Below are 15,750 nucleotides of genomic sequence, written 5' to 3'. Positions count from 1 at the left end.
TAATAATTTTTTTTTTCGTGACAGATGGTAACTGCACTTCCCGCAGTGAGCATTTCCTACTATGTGTAAATGTCAAATCATCACGTCTCTGTCAGGCACCTGAAACTGACACAATATTGCACGTCAACTACATTCCCCTTAAAAAATGGTGCTAATAAAGTAAATACCTTTCTTTTTTTTCAATAAAAACAGTCGGTTGATTTAAAAGAGGCTGTCGATAAACGTGTCCTCCTCAAATTCATATACTGAAGTGGATTCCCGAGTGTGGTGGGTTTTGGAAGTGGTGCTTTTGGGAGGTGATTAGATTATGAGCATGGAGTCCTCGTGAAGAGGTTGGTGCCCAGATACAAGGGACTCCAGGCAGCACCTCTGCCCACTTTGCCCCATGAAGACCCTGCCGTTTCCAATCCCTGGTGAATCCTGACCTGGCCCCAGCATCCAGGGTTGTGAGAAATCCATTTTCTTTCTTTTTTGTTGTTTTTTAAAGATTTTATTTATTTACTTATTTATTTATCTGACAGAGAGAGAGAGAGAGATCACAAATAGGGATAGAGGCAGACAGAGAGAGGGGGGAAGCAGGCTCCCTGCCGAGCAGAGAGCCCTATGCAGGCGGGGCTTGATCCCAGGACCCTGAGATCATGACCTGAGCCGAAGGCAGCGGCTTAACCCACTGAGTCACCCAGGTGCCCTGAGAAATCCATTTACTTGTTGAAGTCTGGGCAGACTGATGTACAGAATGGGTGGGAAGTGGCTGGAGTGGAGAGAAATGGTGTCTGTTCGGTAAAACAGCCTCCCAGTGGTGACCTGACAACAATTCTGTTGACATAACCCTGAGCATCAAAGCGATCCGCTAGCTGCCCCAGGCCAGTTCCTGCGGCTCCTGGTGGAATTCACTCAGCAGATCCGGATCCGGTCCGGTAAATATAAAAGGTCTGATCCTTGGGTGGGGAACTACATCCTGGAAAAAGCTCCTGAGACGTTCTGCTCCTTCCAGAGCTAGAAGTTCTCCCACTGTGGCTGCAGCAGTGACCACCCGCTCTCGAAACCCCCCAGCGACCAACAAGCCAGCGCCAGAGTCATGGGCCTTGAGACAGATCTGGAGACCTGCTCAGGTAAGAGGTGGTGGGCAGGGGTCCTCGGCACCGCAGAAGGACCAGCTGAGGTGGGGCTTGGCAGGGCAGACACCCTCCCTGGAACTGCCAGGATTCTCAAGCCAGGCTGGTGGGCTTGGTGGATTCCCTGTGTTAACGAACCTACCAGAACATGAGCTTCCTTCCAAGACTGTGTCGTGAGGAAAAACACATAGCAAAGAGAATTTATTTAGGTAACTCAAGAAGTGCACTGTTGGAGAGTCCAGGCTCTGGATTTGCATGGAGCTGCTCTGGTCCTCACTTCATTGATAAGGGGGAAGGACTGGCTCATGGCTTCTCCCTGAGCTGAGTCCGGAGGGTACAAAAGTAAGACTGCAGGAAGACGGCCCCAGGCACTACCAGTGGCCTCCAGGGCTAGGGATGAGGTTGTTTCGGGGAGGGGAGGGGAGAGCAGCCTGGTGCTCCCTGAGGACCACCATTTGCACAAGCCGAGCCTCAGTTTCCTCATCTGTAAAAGATGGCAGGACCTTCCTCTTGTTCAAGGACCTCATCACTTCAACAGTGTGGTCTGTGGACCAGCAGCATGGGCATTCCCCGGGGAATCGCTAAAAATGCAGAGCCTCGGGGTGCCTGGGTGGCTCAGTCATTAAGCCTCTGCCTTCGGCTCAGATCATGATGCCAGGGGTGTGGGATCGAGCCCCACATTAGGTTCCCTGCTCAGCGGGGAGCCTGCTTCTCCCTCTCCCACTCCCCTTGCTTATGTTCCCTCTCTCTGATGTCTCTCTCTCTGTCAAATAGATAAAAAAAAATCTTAAAAAAAAAATGCAGAGCCTTAGCACCACGCGCCACACCCCCCGCCCCCCTCCCGGCCCCGCCAGCATACCAGAGTCCACTTGGGAAATTCCTACACACAGAAGCTCTGATCCCCGGGGCTCTGTTCCAGAAGGCAGACGGCTGAGTAGGGGAAAGCCGGGATTTCAGCTCAGGTCTCCCTCGTGCTGAAATCCATGCTCTTAGACCCCACTCTCTTCCCATCTTTGTGTGTCAGCCAGTTGGGCAGTGAAACCCCGGCGGAAGGAACAGGTGAATGAAGGAAACCACAACGGGCGGACTGTGCTGACGCAAGCCTCCGGTCTCCTTCCTTCCAGGTGGGAAGCCCGCCTGCCGTCCGAAGGCCATCCCTGCCGTTCACCTCACTTTTGTCATCGACTGTGCTCGTGGCAAACAGCTCTCCCTGGTGGAACCCCCGGTGCCCCCCCGAGCCTCCGGTCCTCATCCAGGACCTGTCACTCCTCCAATGAAGACCTATATCTTGTTCTGTGGCGAAAACCCGCCCCACCTGACTCAGGAGGCCCCTGTGGGTGGGGGACTCCTGGCCCACCCCGGGGGGGCCCAGCCAGCCCACAGAGGGCCGGTGGCCCCAGCTTCCTCCCCAGCCAGTCCACAGGTCCCCCAGGAGGCTCCTGAAGCCAAGGGGAATCCCTTGAAGGCTGTGGCCTCAAGGTCTTCAGCTTGGGGCACGGTCATCGGCTCGCTCAAAGCCCTCTCCTCCTGTGTCTGCAGGCAGGCAGAGTAACTAGAAGAGCCTGGCCCTGGAGGAGGAGGGGTTGGCACAGCAGGCTGGAGAGCTCCGAACTGAGGTTCCCAAAACCCAGCCCCCCTTCCCCAGCCAAGCAGAAGTCTTTGTACCCGAGCCAAGGAACAACATTAGAACGATCAAGGACATCCGAAGCAGCCGTCACGTACACGCTCGAAGGCCTCCTCCTTCCTCCCACTTACCTTTGTTCGCCTTAAGGCCCCTGCGTAGGGAAAGAGACTAGTTCATCCTACAGCAAATCCTAATGTCGCATCTTCTGCACGCCAGGCTCAGCAGAGTACTAGGAAAGACAGCACAGCATTCTCGGAGCTTATCCTCGGGGCGGTGGGGGTGGGTGAAGGGTTAAATAAATAAATGAATCAATAGGGCGCCTGGGTGGCTCAGTGGGTTAAGCCGCTGCCTTCGGCTCAGGTCATGATCTCAGGGTCCTGGGACCGAGTCCCGCATCGGGCTCTCTGATCAGCAGGGAGCCTGCTTCCTCCTCTCTCTCTCTCTGCCTGCCTCTCTGCCTGCTTGTGATCTCTCTCTGTCAAATAAATAAATAAAATCTTAAAAAAAAAATAAATGAATCAATAAAGGTGATTTTGAACAGTGATGGAACAAGTGCTGTGTAGGACCCGACGTGGGGTGCGGGGCTGGGAGGTGATGGGAGGCACGGAGATTTTCTGATACGGTGGGAGGGAAAGACCTCTGAGCGGGTCACAAGGTATGATGTAGAAGACGAGAAGGAGCCGGCACCGTGAAAATCCACCCTCCCCTCCGCCACCTGGCTGGCGTCCTGTCCCGGGGCGACCTGCGTGGCATCAGGCTGCCCCAGGGTGGCCCAATGAGTTGTCTGCTGCCATCCTGGCTCTTGGGCCAGTGTGTGGGTCCCTGGGAGACCCGGACACCAGGTGGGGAAATTCAGGCCCCCAGGCAGGGCCCGGTGACCCAAAATGGGAGCTAAGGGGAGCTGTCGGTCGAGAGGGCACGGGAGGGGCTCGGCAAGGTAATGGGGTTTCGTGTTTGATCAGATACATAAGAGCCTTATTTCCTGAGCAGCTACTGCATACCAGGCCCATAGGGATACAAGGGGTGAGTGGGGGGGGGTCCCTGCCTCACGGGGGCAGTCACGTTACCCAGCGGGAAGCGGGGTCACTGGCGTGTGTGTGAGGTTGTGTGTATGTTCCAAGATGGATGGCGGTGTGCGGAATGCTTCATCAACTCAGCTGAGGAAGCACGTCTCCAGGATTTCTTGTTAAAATTGCTGAACGTCCCTGGGGCGCTCCATTAGTGAAGCGTCTGACTCTTGATTTCAGCTCAGGTCATGATCTCAGGGTCGTGAGATCAAGCCCCACATCAGCTCTGTGCTGGACATGGAGCCTGCTTAAGTTTCTCTCTCTCCCGCTCCCTCTGCCCCTATCCCCTCCCTCTCTGAAAAACAAAACCGCTAAATGTTCACGTACTTATTTAACAACTATTTTGCTAGTTTCCTACAAACCCTAGTAGCCAAGTTGTACTGGCGGTTTGCTCTGTACCAGGGAAGCGACATCCTTGGGCGTGCCTGTGTGAGGAAGCTCAGGTTAGGGAGCTGAGGTGCACAGAGCTAAGAGATTACACAGAGATTCCACTCCGCGGAATCCCTCTGAGGCAGAGGGGATCCAGAGGGAGTAGCCATAACTCCGTCCTCCAGGAGCTCCCTGCCTGGTGGGGAAGGCAAGAAAGGAAGACGACTGTTACTATGCCTTCTGATAAGTGCAACAGTAAAGCATACAGAATAATGCTGGGGCTGAAGGAGGGCGTCCAGCCCACTCTGGGGAGAAGAGATCCAGGAGGGCTTCCTGCAGGAAGTGGTATCTAAGATGTGACCAGAGAGTGAGCCACACAAAGGCAAGGGAACAGGGCTAGGGAGTGTTCCAGAAGAAGGAACAGAGTCCTTCAGTCTGGCTGGAGTGTTCATTCACTCACCAGGTGTTTACTGGGCACCTACTGTGTGCTCTGGGCAAGACCCTCAGTTGGAGCCGTGATAAGACAGACAAGGGCCCACCCTGAAGGAGCTCGTTCTCTGGTTGGGGGAAGACAACGTGTGCATGTGCACATGAAACAGTGGCCGGAGACACAGCAGGGACCTCATCATGTGAGGCCTGGCAGGCGGTGATGAGGTCTTCAGATTTTATTGTAAGATAGGTTCTGTTGGAAATTGTGAGCGGAGAGTGACATGCCCAGACCTACCTTTAAAAAAATAGTTCCTGTAGGGGCACCTGGCTGGATCCATGGGTAGAGCATGTGACTCTTTTTTTTAAGTTAGTTTATTTATTTATTTATTTACATAACCTCTACACCCATTGTGGGGCTTGAACTCAAGACCCCTAGATCAAGAGTTGCATGTTCTTCCTACTGGGCCAGCTGGGTACCCTGAGCTTATGACTCTTGATCTTGGGATTGTGAGTTCAAGCCCCAGGTCGGGTGTAGAGTTTACTGAAAAACAAAACAAAACTTTCCCTCGCACTTGTGCTGGGACCAGAAGGCAAGGGTGAGGGCGCAGGAGGGGGTTGGGAAGCTTCAGAGCCTGCCTCTAATCCAGACGAACGGGGGGTGGCGGCTTGGTCTAGACGGGTAGTGACAAGAGTCATCTGGACGACGTCTGCCCCACCTCCCTCCTCCCCCGGAGGAGAAGCACGGACTGGAAGAGCGGGAAGGCGCCGCTGCGAAGGAACTTAAGGTTGTTAGGCTTCAGAACTTTGCCTACCACCCATATCGCAAGGCCCTCAAGGAAGAGGGTGGGCCAGTGGCTGCAGGTCCAGCTTTGTAACAGCAGGTGCCGCCCTAGCATCAGACTGGAGGGCACCATGCCTGTCCTGGCCGGGCGGGTAGGGGAGGGAACTGCTGGGCAAGGGGCCAGAGTCCTGGGCAGACGCCCAATGGGGTCCATGCTTCCAGAGGCCAAACTTGCTTCTAACCAACACCCCCTTCATCCCGACAGTGACTATACGTATGCATATATACATATACAATATATTATATTACATATAAAATATATTTTATATATATACTTTTAAAGATTTTATTTTTTAAATTTTTTTTAAAGATTTTTTATTTGTTTATTTGACAGAGAGAGATCACAAGTAGGCAGAGAGGCAGGCAGAGAGATTGAGAGGAGGAAGCAGGTTTCCTGCTGAGCAGAGAGCCCGATGCGGGACTCGATCCCAGGACCCTGAGATCATGACCTGAGCCGAAGGCAGCGGCTTAACCCACTGAGCCACCCCGGTGCCCTATTATATATATTTTAAGTGTATTTATTTTTTAGTGCTCTATACCTAGCCTGGGGCTCGAACTCACCACCCTGAGATCAAGAGTCGCCTGCTCTCTGACAGAGTCAGCCAGGTGCCCCATGACTATGTATTTTTTCATATGCACCACACACTGCCTCTGTTCCTCTCGTATCAGACCAGAGCAGTGGGTATGACTTTTATGGGCATTTTGCAAATAAGAAAAGGGGCAGAGCCCAAATCCAAACCGCAGGCAGTGTGACTCCGCAGCTATAAGCCACCATGACCCCAAGCCAGGCGGCCGGCACTGTGTTCACATTTGTTCAATAGGCAGAGGCCCCAGCCTGGGCCAGGACTGTGTCCAGAGAGTGTGTGGGGCTGAATGGGTGAGCATGGCCCTCACTGAGATGGAACTCAGGGAGGGGAGGAGAGAGCTCAGTTAGTCTCTCTACCCACAATTCTGTGAGGCACTGTCCCATTTTACAGATGTGGAAACTGAGGCTCAGGTAGGGAAAGCCACTGGCCCAAGGTCACACAGCTAGCAAGTGGCAGAATCAGGGTTGAAATTAAGGGCATTTGGGGGGGCACCTGGGTGGCTCAGGATCATGACCTCTGCTTTCAGCTCAGGTCATGATCCCAGGGTCCTGGGATCGAGCCCTGCAACGGGCTCCCTGCTCAGTGGGGAGTCTGATTCTCCCTCTCCCTTTCTCCATGCTTGTGGTCCCTCTCTTGTTATCTCTCTCTGTCAAATAAATAAATAAAATCTTATAAGAAAAAAAGGAACTTAAGGTTGTTAGGCTTCAGAACTTTGCCTACCACCCATATCGCAAGAACTCAGAACAATTCTGTTGTGGGAATGAATCGATAAATAGAAGAAAAGTGAACCAGTGAGTTAAAGTGTGAATGAGTGACTGTATTTCCAGCCTGGCAGCCGTGGTTCACCAGGGCTGTCTCCAGTGCCTTAAAGTGTTTATGCATGATACGCGGTGGTCGAGAATGGTGTGAGAAGGAGGGGAGATGGGGGCCGGGGTGGTTCAGTCGGTTGAGCATCTGGCTCTTGGTTTTGGCTCGGGTCATGATCTCAGGGTCACGAGACCGAGCCCCGGATCAGGCTCTGCATTCAGCACGGAGTCTGCCTGGGATTCTCTCTCTGCCTCTTTGTCTGCCTTTCCCTGTCTGGTTCTCTGTCTCCCCTGCAAAATAAATAAAGAAGTCTATTTTTTTTTTTGAGGTTTTATTTATTTATTTATTTGACAGACAGAGATCACAAGTAGGCAGGGAGGCAGGCAGAGAGAGAGGGGGAAGCAGGCTCTCTGCTGAGCAAAGAGCCCGATGCGGGGCTCGATCCCAGGACCCCGGGATCATGACCTGAGCCGAAGGCAGAGGCTTTAACCCACTGAGCCACCCAGGTGCCCCTAAAGAAGTCTATTTTTTAAAAAGATATTTTAATTTGAGAGAGTGCGCATAAGTGGGTGGAGGGGCAGAGAGAGAGAGAGAAGCAGACACCTTGCTGAACCGGGAGCCCAATGAGGGACTTGATCCAAGGACCCCGACCGAGATCAGGACCCAGGCTGAAGGCAGATGCCTCCCCGACTGAACCACCTAGGTGCTTCTAAATAAATCTTTTTTAAAAATTATATATATTTTCTTAAAAGGAGGGGAGGGAGGGAAGGTCTCAGAAGGATGGAAGGTAGGAACAGATTTGCTGTCTTGTCTTCTCCTCTGGGGCTCCGAAGGCCTGCAGCCCTGCTTTGTGCCCAGAGGGCCCACACCCAATCTAGTACCCCCCAGACTCCCATGAGAAGTTGTCCCTGAGTCTTGAGGCCTTGGAGGGCTTCGGAGCTGGGGACTGGTCCAGCTGGCTTGTCATGGTGAGCCCCAGGCCAGGGGTGGGTTGCCCAGCTGTGCTGACTGTAAATATCACTCCCTCCCCTGCCCAGAGGCTCCTACCTGGGACACCTGCAGACTCCGGTGACCGTGCCCCTCAGGGCCCTCTGCGGCCTGAGGGCAGTGCCCAGTGGGTGGAAACTTGGCTTCCTTGCTCAGGAAACAAGCACAATTCTAATAAGGCTTTAGCATTTTTTTTTAAAAGACTTTATTTATTTATCAGAGAGAGAGAGGGAGAGAGAGCGAGCACAGGCAGACAGAATGGCAGGCAGAGGCAGAGGGAGAAGCAGGCTCCCTGCCGAGCAAGGAGCCTGATGTGGGACTCGATCCCAGGACGCTGGGATCATGACCTGAGCTGAAGGCAGCTGCTTAACCAAATGAGCCACCTAGGCGTCCCGGCTTTAGCATTTATTGAGCTTATAGTAAAATACCATCTCTTTCCGGTTCCTTCTAGCAGCCCTGGGAGGATGGTGCCTGATCTTTGTTTGTGGGATGAGGAAACTAAAGCTTCCAGAGGCTTCTTTCCCCCCCCACCTCCACCTTCAGGGCCCAGACAAGATCTTCTGAGATGGCCAGGGGATCTTTTCGCTCTGCCCTTACCGGCTTTTCATAGACAGGAGACGGCTACCCAGGCAGCCCCTCTGCCCCTCTGGCCTGAGCCTTGGCCTCGAGAGAGCCCCAGACAGTGTGGCTGATACTGGGAATTCCAGGTACATTTGAATTAGATTTAGTCACGGTAGCTGAGCCCTACTGGGCATTTCCAGAGCATGGCATACGTGAGCTCCAGTTGGCTACCCGGTGCCAAGCCCTTTCCATGCATCAAAAATCAAGCCTGGCCTTGGAGTTCATTAGCACCACGTACAGATGGGACAACTGAGGCACAGGCGGATTGTGTTACCTACTCAGGATCACACAGCTCAGAAGCAGCAGAGCTAAGATTCGAACCCAGGGGCCGCAGCTCCAGAGTCTGCGCGGACCCTCCACTGTTTACTGAGGCTCGCTAGCTTTTCAAAACATCCTACAGACACGCACTTCCCTCCCTTCCCAGACCAGGCTTGGAGCAAGAAGACAGAAAAAGGCATCTTCTGCTACTGCAGAACTGGGATCCGAGGAGACTGAGGAGAAGGGAGATGGGCTTGGGGGGGCACACTGTGGAGGTGGGGGCTACCTCTAGGACACGGAAAGGTGGCCATGGGCATGAAGGGGGTTGGTCTGGAAGACATGCCCCCGCCTGAGGTTCCAGAGGCCCAAGTCTTCATCTCACCTCTGCCACTGACATCTGTGTGACCCTGGGGAAGGCTCTCGCCCTGGGCTCCAGTTTCCCCACCACACCAGGAGGAGTTTGGAGTGACTCCCTAAGGGGACAAGGCCGGCCAACCAAGTGGGTGGTCTCAGGGTCTGCCCTTACCCTGAGTCAAGCACCCCCGTCATCCGAGTTTCACTTTCTTTTGAACACAAAGTCTGGACCTAGGGTTCTTTGGGCTTGTCTGTGCCCCTGAGCTGGTAGCTGTAGAAGGCTTTCTGGAGGAGGCAGCTTTGGACCTGAACGAGACGGAACTTTCTAGGTCCTTGGCACCCTTCCGGGTCTCTGGCACCACGGGACCTGGACCTTCTCTCAGGTCTCCAGCCTTGGAAGGCTGCATCTTTTCGACTTCCCCTGCCCTCCTGCCCAGGTCTGCCTCAAAAACTATATAAGATGTACAAATTTGCATTCCCTGTACAGGATGCCACCAGGTTGGGGCAGGGGAGCTGACTTAATCCTCAGGTAGTGTTGTGTTGGGGGGGGCGGGGAGGAGGGGCTGATTTGGACTTTCTAGACTCAGCAGAGAACTTCCTAGAGCCATAGGACAAGGATTCAAATTTCAGCCATGCCATTTCCAAGCTGGGTGACCTTGGGACAGTTGCTTGACCTCTCTGAACCTCTCCGGTACCTACCTTGCAGAATTATTGTGGGGATGAGCAGTATGCTTGGCGCACACTAAGCGCTCGATGAATGGGGCTGCTAAAATTATTCTTCACGGGGAGGGGGTGGGGTGGGACGCAGGGCCTGTAGCCAGACCTATATTTAGCCAGGAAAGGGTGGGGGGGCCCCCCGGGGAGACAAAGCGCCAGGGCCAGCCCTGGAGCCCGGGGGGGCGGGGCCGATGAAAGAGGGCCTGCCTTCCCCACCTCCCGGCCCTCCTCCTCCGCAGGGTCACCTTGGTGGGAGGGCTCTCTCCGACACAGCTTCTGCTCTGCGCCCTGCTAAATCGTCATCTCCCCAAACCTCGGTCTGGGGAGAGGGCTGCTGGGGCTTGGGGGGTGGGGTAGGGCGTATTCGGGCCCCACCGCCCACGTAGGGGGAGCTGCCCCTTTTCCCAGCCCCGGCTGCCCGCCTCCCAGCCCCCGCCCCCTTCGCGACCCAGGGAGGGACATCGCTGGGGTCTCGAAGCCAAGGTGAGCCTGTCCGTGGGTGGGGGGTCGAAGGAGACGGGGAAACTGGCCCGGCTCCACCCCCAACCCCCGAGCCGATGAGTTTCGGGGCTGCAAATAGCCCAGTGGAATCAGTGAGTCACGGAGGCTGGAAATACCGCGCCCCCTCTCGCGTCTCCTCCCGTCTCCTCCCGTCTCCTCCCGTCTCCTCCGGTCTCTCCCCCTCCCGCCTGCAGCGGGAGCTGCTCTGGGGAGCGCCTGGCACTCGGGTTTCAGTGGCGTCTCCTGGTGTTGGGGGGGTCCCTCCGGAGCGCCCCCAGACTCCCTGAACCAGCCAGTCCTCCAACCAGGGTCCAGCCTGGCCTGCCGCTGGGTCTGTGCGACCCTGAGCGGCTCACTCTGCCAGTCTGGTCCTCGCACAAGACGGGCTTCCAGCGGGTAGGCGGCACAGGACAGCTGGCCCGCCTTCGAAGTCCCTATGCCTGGGACGGTGCCTGGCAGTTGAAAGAGAAGTCTCTGCAAGGTTTTTCAGGGTAATAATTCTGGGATTCCTGCTCAGGTGGGTCTGGGAGCCCAGGGAGGAGGCCAGAGCAAACTCACGTGTCCTTGAGCTGCCAGGACTGGCCCCAGGTCTCGGGAAGGCATGTCGGCTTGTTCTGGGGTTTCTCCCCCTGGCTGCTTCCAGCCCCATCTCAAGTTTGAGAACTTCAGGCAGGTGATCTCCAGAAGTCTGTGTTTCTCTTGTTTATTGTGTGTGCAGGGTACAATGCTAGGGCCCTCCCATGCCCCCTCCCACCACCCCCAGCCGTCCCCTAAGGGCCCCAGAATGGCAGGGGTGAGAGGCCACCCCATAGGACACTGACCTAAGAGCTGCAGAAGTGAGAAGCTGGCCCCACCTCCTGCCCCAGGAGGCCTCACCTATGGCAAACCACCCTTTCCTCCCCCCCACACCCCTGCTTCTGTATGTTGGAGAACAAGCCAGTGCCACTGAGCATACGTGGGACTCCCCAGGATGAAAGCTGCCTGGAGGTCCCCTGCCCTGGACTGAAGACTAGAGGGGAACTGGGTTGGGGGCTCTTCCTATGACGGGGCTCTCTCCAGCAGGAAGCTGTGGGGCAGGGTGCAGAGGCCATGAGAGGCAGAATGAGGGGAAGCACCCCCTGGCACTCAGAGGGGCGGGGGGGGGGCGGGCGGCGCAGTTTGAGAGTAGCTTTCACAGCCTGGGTTCAAATCCAGCCTTTAATGAGGGAGCTGGGCTTTCAACCGTTCAGAGACTCAGTTTCCCTTTTGATAAAAGTAGAGATGGCAAAATCTGATTTCTGAATGTGCTGAATTCAGACTTAGATAACAGTATTGCTCAGTATTTGAAGGACAGGGCCGTGGGCCCGTGTGGGGTATATACACACACCAAGCCTATAGATTCATCCATTAAAGAGGGGGTAGGGTGGGGGAGGTGACTGGCCACAGGGGAAGGGTGACAAGAAGCTGGGGCCCAACCTTGAAGACCCAAGGCCCTGTCCATGCTGTCTCCCGCCTCAGCTGGGTGACCCGTCTGCAGGGGGAGTCTCTGAGCGGGAGGAAGGCAGCCCCACCCCGCAGGGAGGCCTTGCTGGAGGGCACAAACAGGTAAGGGGGGCGGGGCTGTTGTGCAGTTTATCACCGACCAGGTGTATTGGAAAAACCCCAGCGATATACAGACATTGTGTGCCCCCGCTCTCCCCCGGGCATAGCTGGCCAGTGGGAGAAACAGGCAGGCAGCCCGGCAGCAGACTTGGGGCTTGGGGCATAGGGCATGGCAGAGGGGAGGGTCCCCGCCGTGGCTGTCCCCTCCGGCTTCCCTGTGCGATTTGGCTCGGATCAGCAGCTTTGCCTAATATCTGCCTTTGCCTCCCCTGCTCCCCTTGGCCAAGGGGACCCCAGGTCCCTGTCCCCTCCGCTCCTGCCCTGCAACTCCAGAGATCAAAGGATTTGTCTGTCTGTCCTGCAGATTTTTTGCCTGGGGATCGTGCCTGTCCCTGTCCCCCTTCCCCAAAGTGGGTTCTCTGGGAGCTTCCTTTTCCATCTAAATCCCTTTATTCCGGATTCAGTGAAAGAGGCCACATCTGGAATCTGGGGGCCATCGGTGAGGCAAAAGTTTCCCTGGCCTGCCCTGGAGAGCAGAAGGCCTCCGTTTAGCGGGGGGGGGGGAGGGGGTAGGGGGTGACCCACCTCAGGGCCTGGAACTTGAGCTGAGATGTCCTGCAAGCTGTCATGAGGGGTGAGGAACACGTCTCTGGCAGGCCAGTGGGGGCAGAAGAGGGGAAACGGGAGGGGACAGGGAGGGGGAGACCCTCAGATTTTGATCTCCGTCCGGAAGGTCTGCTGGACATGCTCCGTGTGCGGGTGGCGCCGGGCCCGGATGGTGAGGCTGCCGTCCTCCCGCAGTGCCGAGGTCACTGAAGTGGGGTCCACGTCCTCAGGCAGCTGGCACTTGTGAGCGAAGGTGTTCATGACTGTGCCATCAGCTGCCAGCTGGGGAAGGGGTGATGGGTCAGGGCTGGGTGCCCCGACCCGGTCCTGTGCGGGTCAAGCCACAGCCCTTTCCTCTCCTCTCGCGCCAGCCAGGCCCCCGCGCGTCCACATTGAGGGCTCTAGTCTCAGGTGCAGAGGGGCTGGCCTGGGTGGCTGTGGCTGGCCGGGACTTCGCACAACAGGGTGCTCAGAGGCGCCCCAGCGCTCCCCGGGGTGGGGGGGTAAGTGGCTGGGGGAGGGGGGCTAGCTCAGGGAGGAAGCAGCTGAGTGGCGGAATCTGGAGCTCCTGAGCAGCAAAGAGAAGACAGCACAAAGCAGGGCCATGCCCCCTGGGATGCCCAGACACATCGGGTGTCCGCCGCCCTGGCTGGACGGGCTGCCCCTCCCCCCGTGGCTTGGCCAGCACACAGTGTCCAGAGGAGCCTGGGGTGGCTGAGTCACTGGCGGGGGTTGCCGGCTGGCACGTGCAGCCCGCTGGTCCTGGTGCCCACAGTCCTCGGCTTCTCTGGCCGGGGCGCTGGGGCGGCCTGCCCTCTGTGCTCAGCACAGGAAGTCAGGTCACAGAGGATCTGCAGGAAGCCTTGGACAGACCCTGTGTGCTGGGCCGTGGTGGCTGTGGCCCTCTGGGGGCGAGCCGGGCCACACCCTCCTTCCCAGTAGAGGCCTCCTGGGAGCTGGGACTCGGAGACCCTGGTGATCCAGTGACCCTGAGACCCTTGGGTGCAGGAAGTGTGAGGTCTGGAGTGCCTCTGACCCTGAACGGCAAGGTCTCAGCCCAGCCTTGGGTCCAGCTGGGATCCCAGGGTAGGGGCTGAGCCTCCGAGTGGGCGAGGAAAGAGGAACTTGAAGGGTGTCACGTGGGGGGGCTCTTCTCCCCACCTACCCACATGTCTGTCAGAAAAGCTGTCCGCACTCAGCTACCATCTCCATGCTCTCGGCTGCCTCCTCTCCTCACCTCCTCTGGTGCCCCCTGCCTGCATCCCTGCACGCCTTCCCCATGGCTCCCTCAGCTGCCCTTGGCTCCTAAAGGAGGGGTCTCCACGCCTTGGGGCAGGGAGGGGCAGCAGCGGTGGGTGGGGAGGGGTGGCCCTCGGCCTCCAAGTGACAGCAGCAAGGTCTGCGGTCCGGGTCTGGGGTCCCAGCAGGGGCAAGGGGGTGGGGACACTGCGCGGAGGGTCCGGCGGAATGAGGGTCCGGGCTGGGCGGGCAGGCTCACCTTCTCAGCCCGCACCTCGATTTGGTTGTTGGAGGTGGTGACGATGATGTCTTCAGGTGAGAAGTCACTCACGTCCACCGCAAACTCATAGGCGTCCCTGAGGGTCTTGATGTTGCCCTGTCCCCCGGGCCGGGCTGTGGGGAAATCTGCTGTGAGCTGACCCAGGCAGGCCTGCCTCTAGAACCCAGGTTTCCAGCTCCTCCCCACAAGCCTGGTCTCCGCCTTGGCTGTTGTTGCTACACGCCCCCCCCCTCCAACCTCTCCTCGCCTCCTGCAGCCCACCTTTCCCGTGGGCAGCTGAGTGACCCCGTGGGCGGCAGCCCGCCCGGGCCTGGAGGCTGGACGGTGCCTCCCACCCCTCAACCCCGTCCAGTCCTCCAGGGCTCCAGGGAGGACCTGGCCCCGGGCCCTGTGTGGCCACTGGTGTCAGAGCGGACCCCTGGGCCTTCAGCTGTTCCTTGAAGGCCACATCTGTCTCTGTGGCCACATCTGTCACGGTGGCTACACGTGGCTGCGGTCGGGCAGCACCTGTTCTGGGCAGCTCGGCAGCAGCATTCACAGGTGCCCTGGAGCAGGGGGTCCCCTCCCTGAGCAGCTCCCCTCCGAGCCCTGACGACTTGCCTGGGAAGGCCAGGGGCTCTGAGCGGGGCCGCATGAAGCTGCCAAAATCCTCGGAAAACATGCTCAGGGCTTTCTCCATGGGCGGGTCCTGGGCCGGGAGGGCACGGGAGGCTGAGGAGGACGAGGACGAGGACGAGGATGAGGACGAGGAGGAGTGGAAGCTTCTCTCCGCTCTGAAGGTGGAGGAGGTCCTGTGGCTCATCCACGGGCCGGCAGCCGGGCGCTGGCCAGGCGGGCAGAGGGACAGGAGAGGGTGCGGGCGGCGGGCTCTGGGGGAGCGTGCCGGGCCCTGGCTGCCGGCGCTTTATAAGGCCCGACCGGCCCTGGGCTTGGGGCCAGCCCCTTGTCTCCGAGCTAAATTTAGGCCTCGCCTCGGCCCGGAGGGGGCTGGAAATCTTCTCCGGTGAGGCGGCCCTGCTGACAGTCCGACACACGCAGACCCAGGCTGAGCTCATGGCCCGGCATTCCAGGCCGATAAGTCCAGCCTGGGGCCTCCGCAGCTTGACGGGCCGGGGGCAACCTGTTCCCCTCACCACTCGGACCCGCGTGCCTGCCGCAGGACCTTGGGGGGGTGTGTGGTGTCTCTGTGAACCTGCCTCCCCCATCAGCCTGGGGTGGGGGTGCTCGCTAGGGACTCTGCCTCCCCCATCAGACTGCAAGCTTCTTGAGGATAGGGTTTTCTGCTTCCTGTGCCCTCTCCCTCAAACTTCCAATCCTTGGGAAGAGGGGATCTGGGTGGTGGACGGTCAGGTCAGCAGGGTCCCAAGGTCCTGGCTCTGGGGAGAGCAGGAGATGCAAGGTCAGAAGGTGGGGCAGGTGGAAACCCTCCACCTGTTGGGCCCCATGTGAGAGACTCCTCCCTCAGGACAGATAATGTTTATAGCCGAGTCTTAGGGAGGCCTGAGATAGCCCTTGGGGAGGACCGGGGGGGGGGGGGGGCTAGAATGTGCAGCTGTGCCCCCGCCCGCTCCCACGGGGACCCAGATTCTGTGCTTGCCCTCTCCCCACTCTCAGAACATTTTGGGGCCCCAAGAGGAGGAAGCTGGTGGCCCTTGGCCGGGGTGGGGGTTGGGCCAGGACTGGGGACAGGGGTAGATGATTTGATAAGTGTCCTTAAAAGTCTAGAAGGTTATGTCACTGGGAACTGTCTGTTTGAGCTCCAGCTCC

At 57.6% G+C, this 15,750-nt stretch overlaps 2 protein-coding genes across 2 annotated transcripts; one reads left to right on the top strand and one right to left on the bottom strand.

Moving 5' to 3' along the window:
- Positions 1 to 969: 969 nt before the first annotated feature.
- SRARP (steroid receptor associated and regulated protein) lies at positions 970 to 3,077 on the top strand. Its single transcript, XM_032302515.1, has 2 exons — positions 970 to 1,112; positions 2,240 to 3,077. Exons 1-2 carry the CDS (start codon positions 1,079 to 1,081, stop codon positions 2,665 to 2,667), a joined length of 462 nt encoding a protein of 153 aa, XP_032158406.1. The 5' UTR covers positions 970 to 1,078; the 3' UTR covers positions 2,668 to 3,077.
- An 8,379-nt stretch (positions 3,078 to 11,456) lies between these two features.
- Positions 11,457 to 14,873, bottom strand: HSPB7 (heat shock protein family B (small) member 7). The gene is made up of 3 exons (XM_032303011.1): positions 14,584 to 14,873; positions 13,963 to 14,096; positions 11,457 to 12,746 (listed from the first exon to the last, which is right to left on the bottom strand). Exons 1-3 carry the CDS (start codon positions 14,783 to 14,785, stop codon positions 12,567 to 12,569), a joined length of 516 nt encoding a protein of 171 aa, XP_032158902.1. The 5' UTR covers positions 14,786 to 14,873; the 3' UTR covers positions 11,457 to 12,566.
- Between the last annotated feature and the right edge of the window lie 877 nt (positions 14,874 to 15,750).

This window comes from Mustela erminea, chromosome 10 (assembly GCF_009829155.1).
Source record: "Mustela erminea isolate mMusErm1 chromosome 10, mMusErm1.Pri, whole genome shotgun sequence".
NCBI lineage: Eukaryota > Metazoa > Chordata > Mammalia > Carnivora > Mustelidae > Mustela > Mustela erminea.
This window is presented reverse-complemented; position numbering and strand designations above follow the sequence as displayed.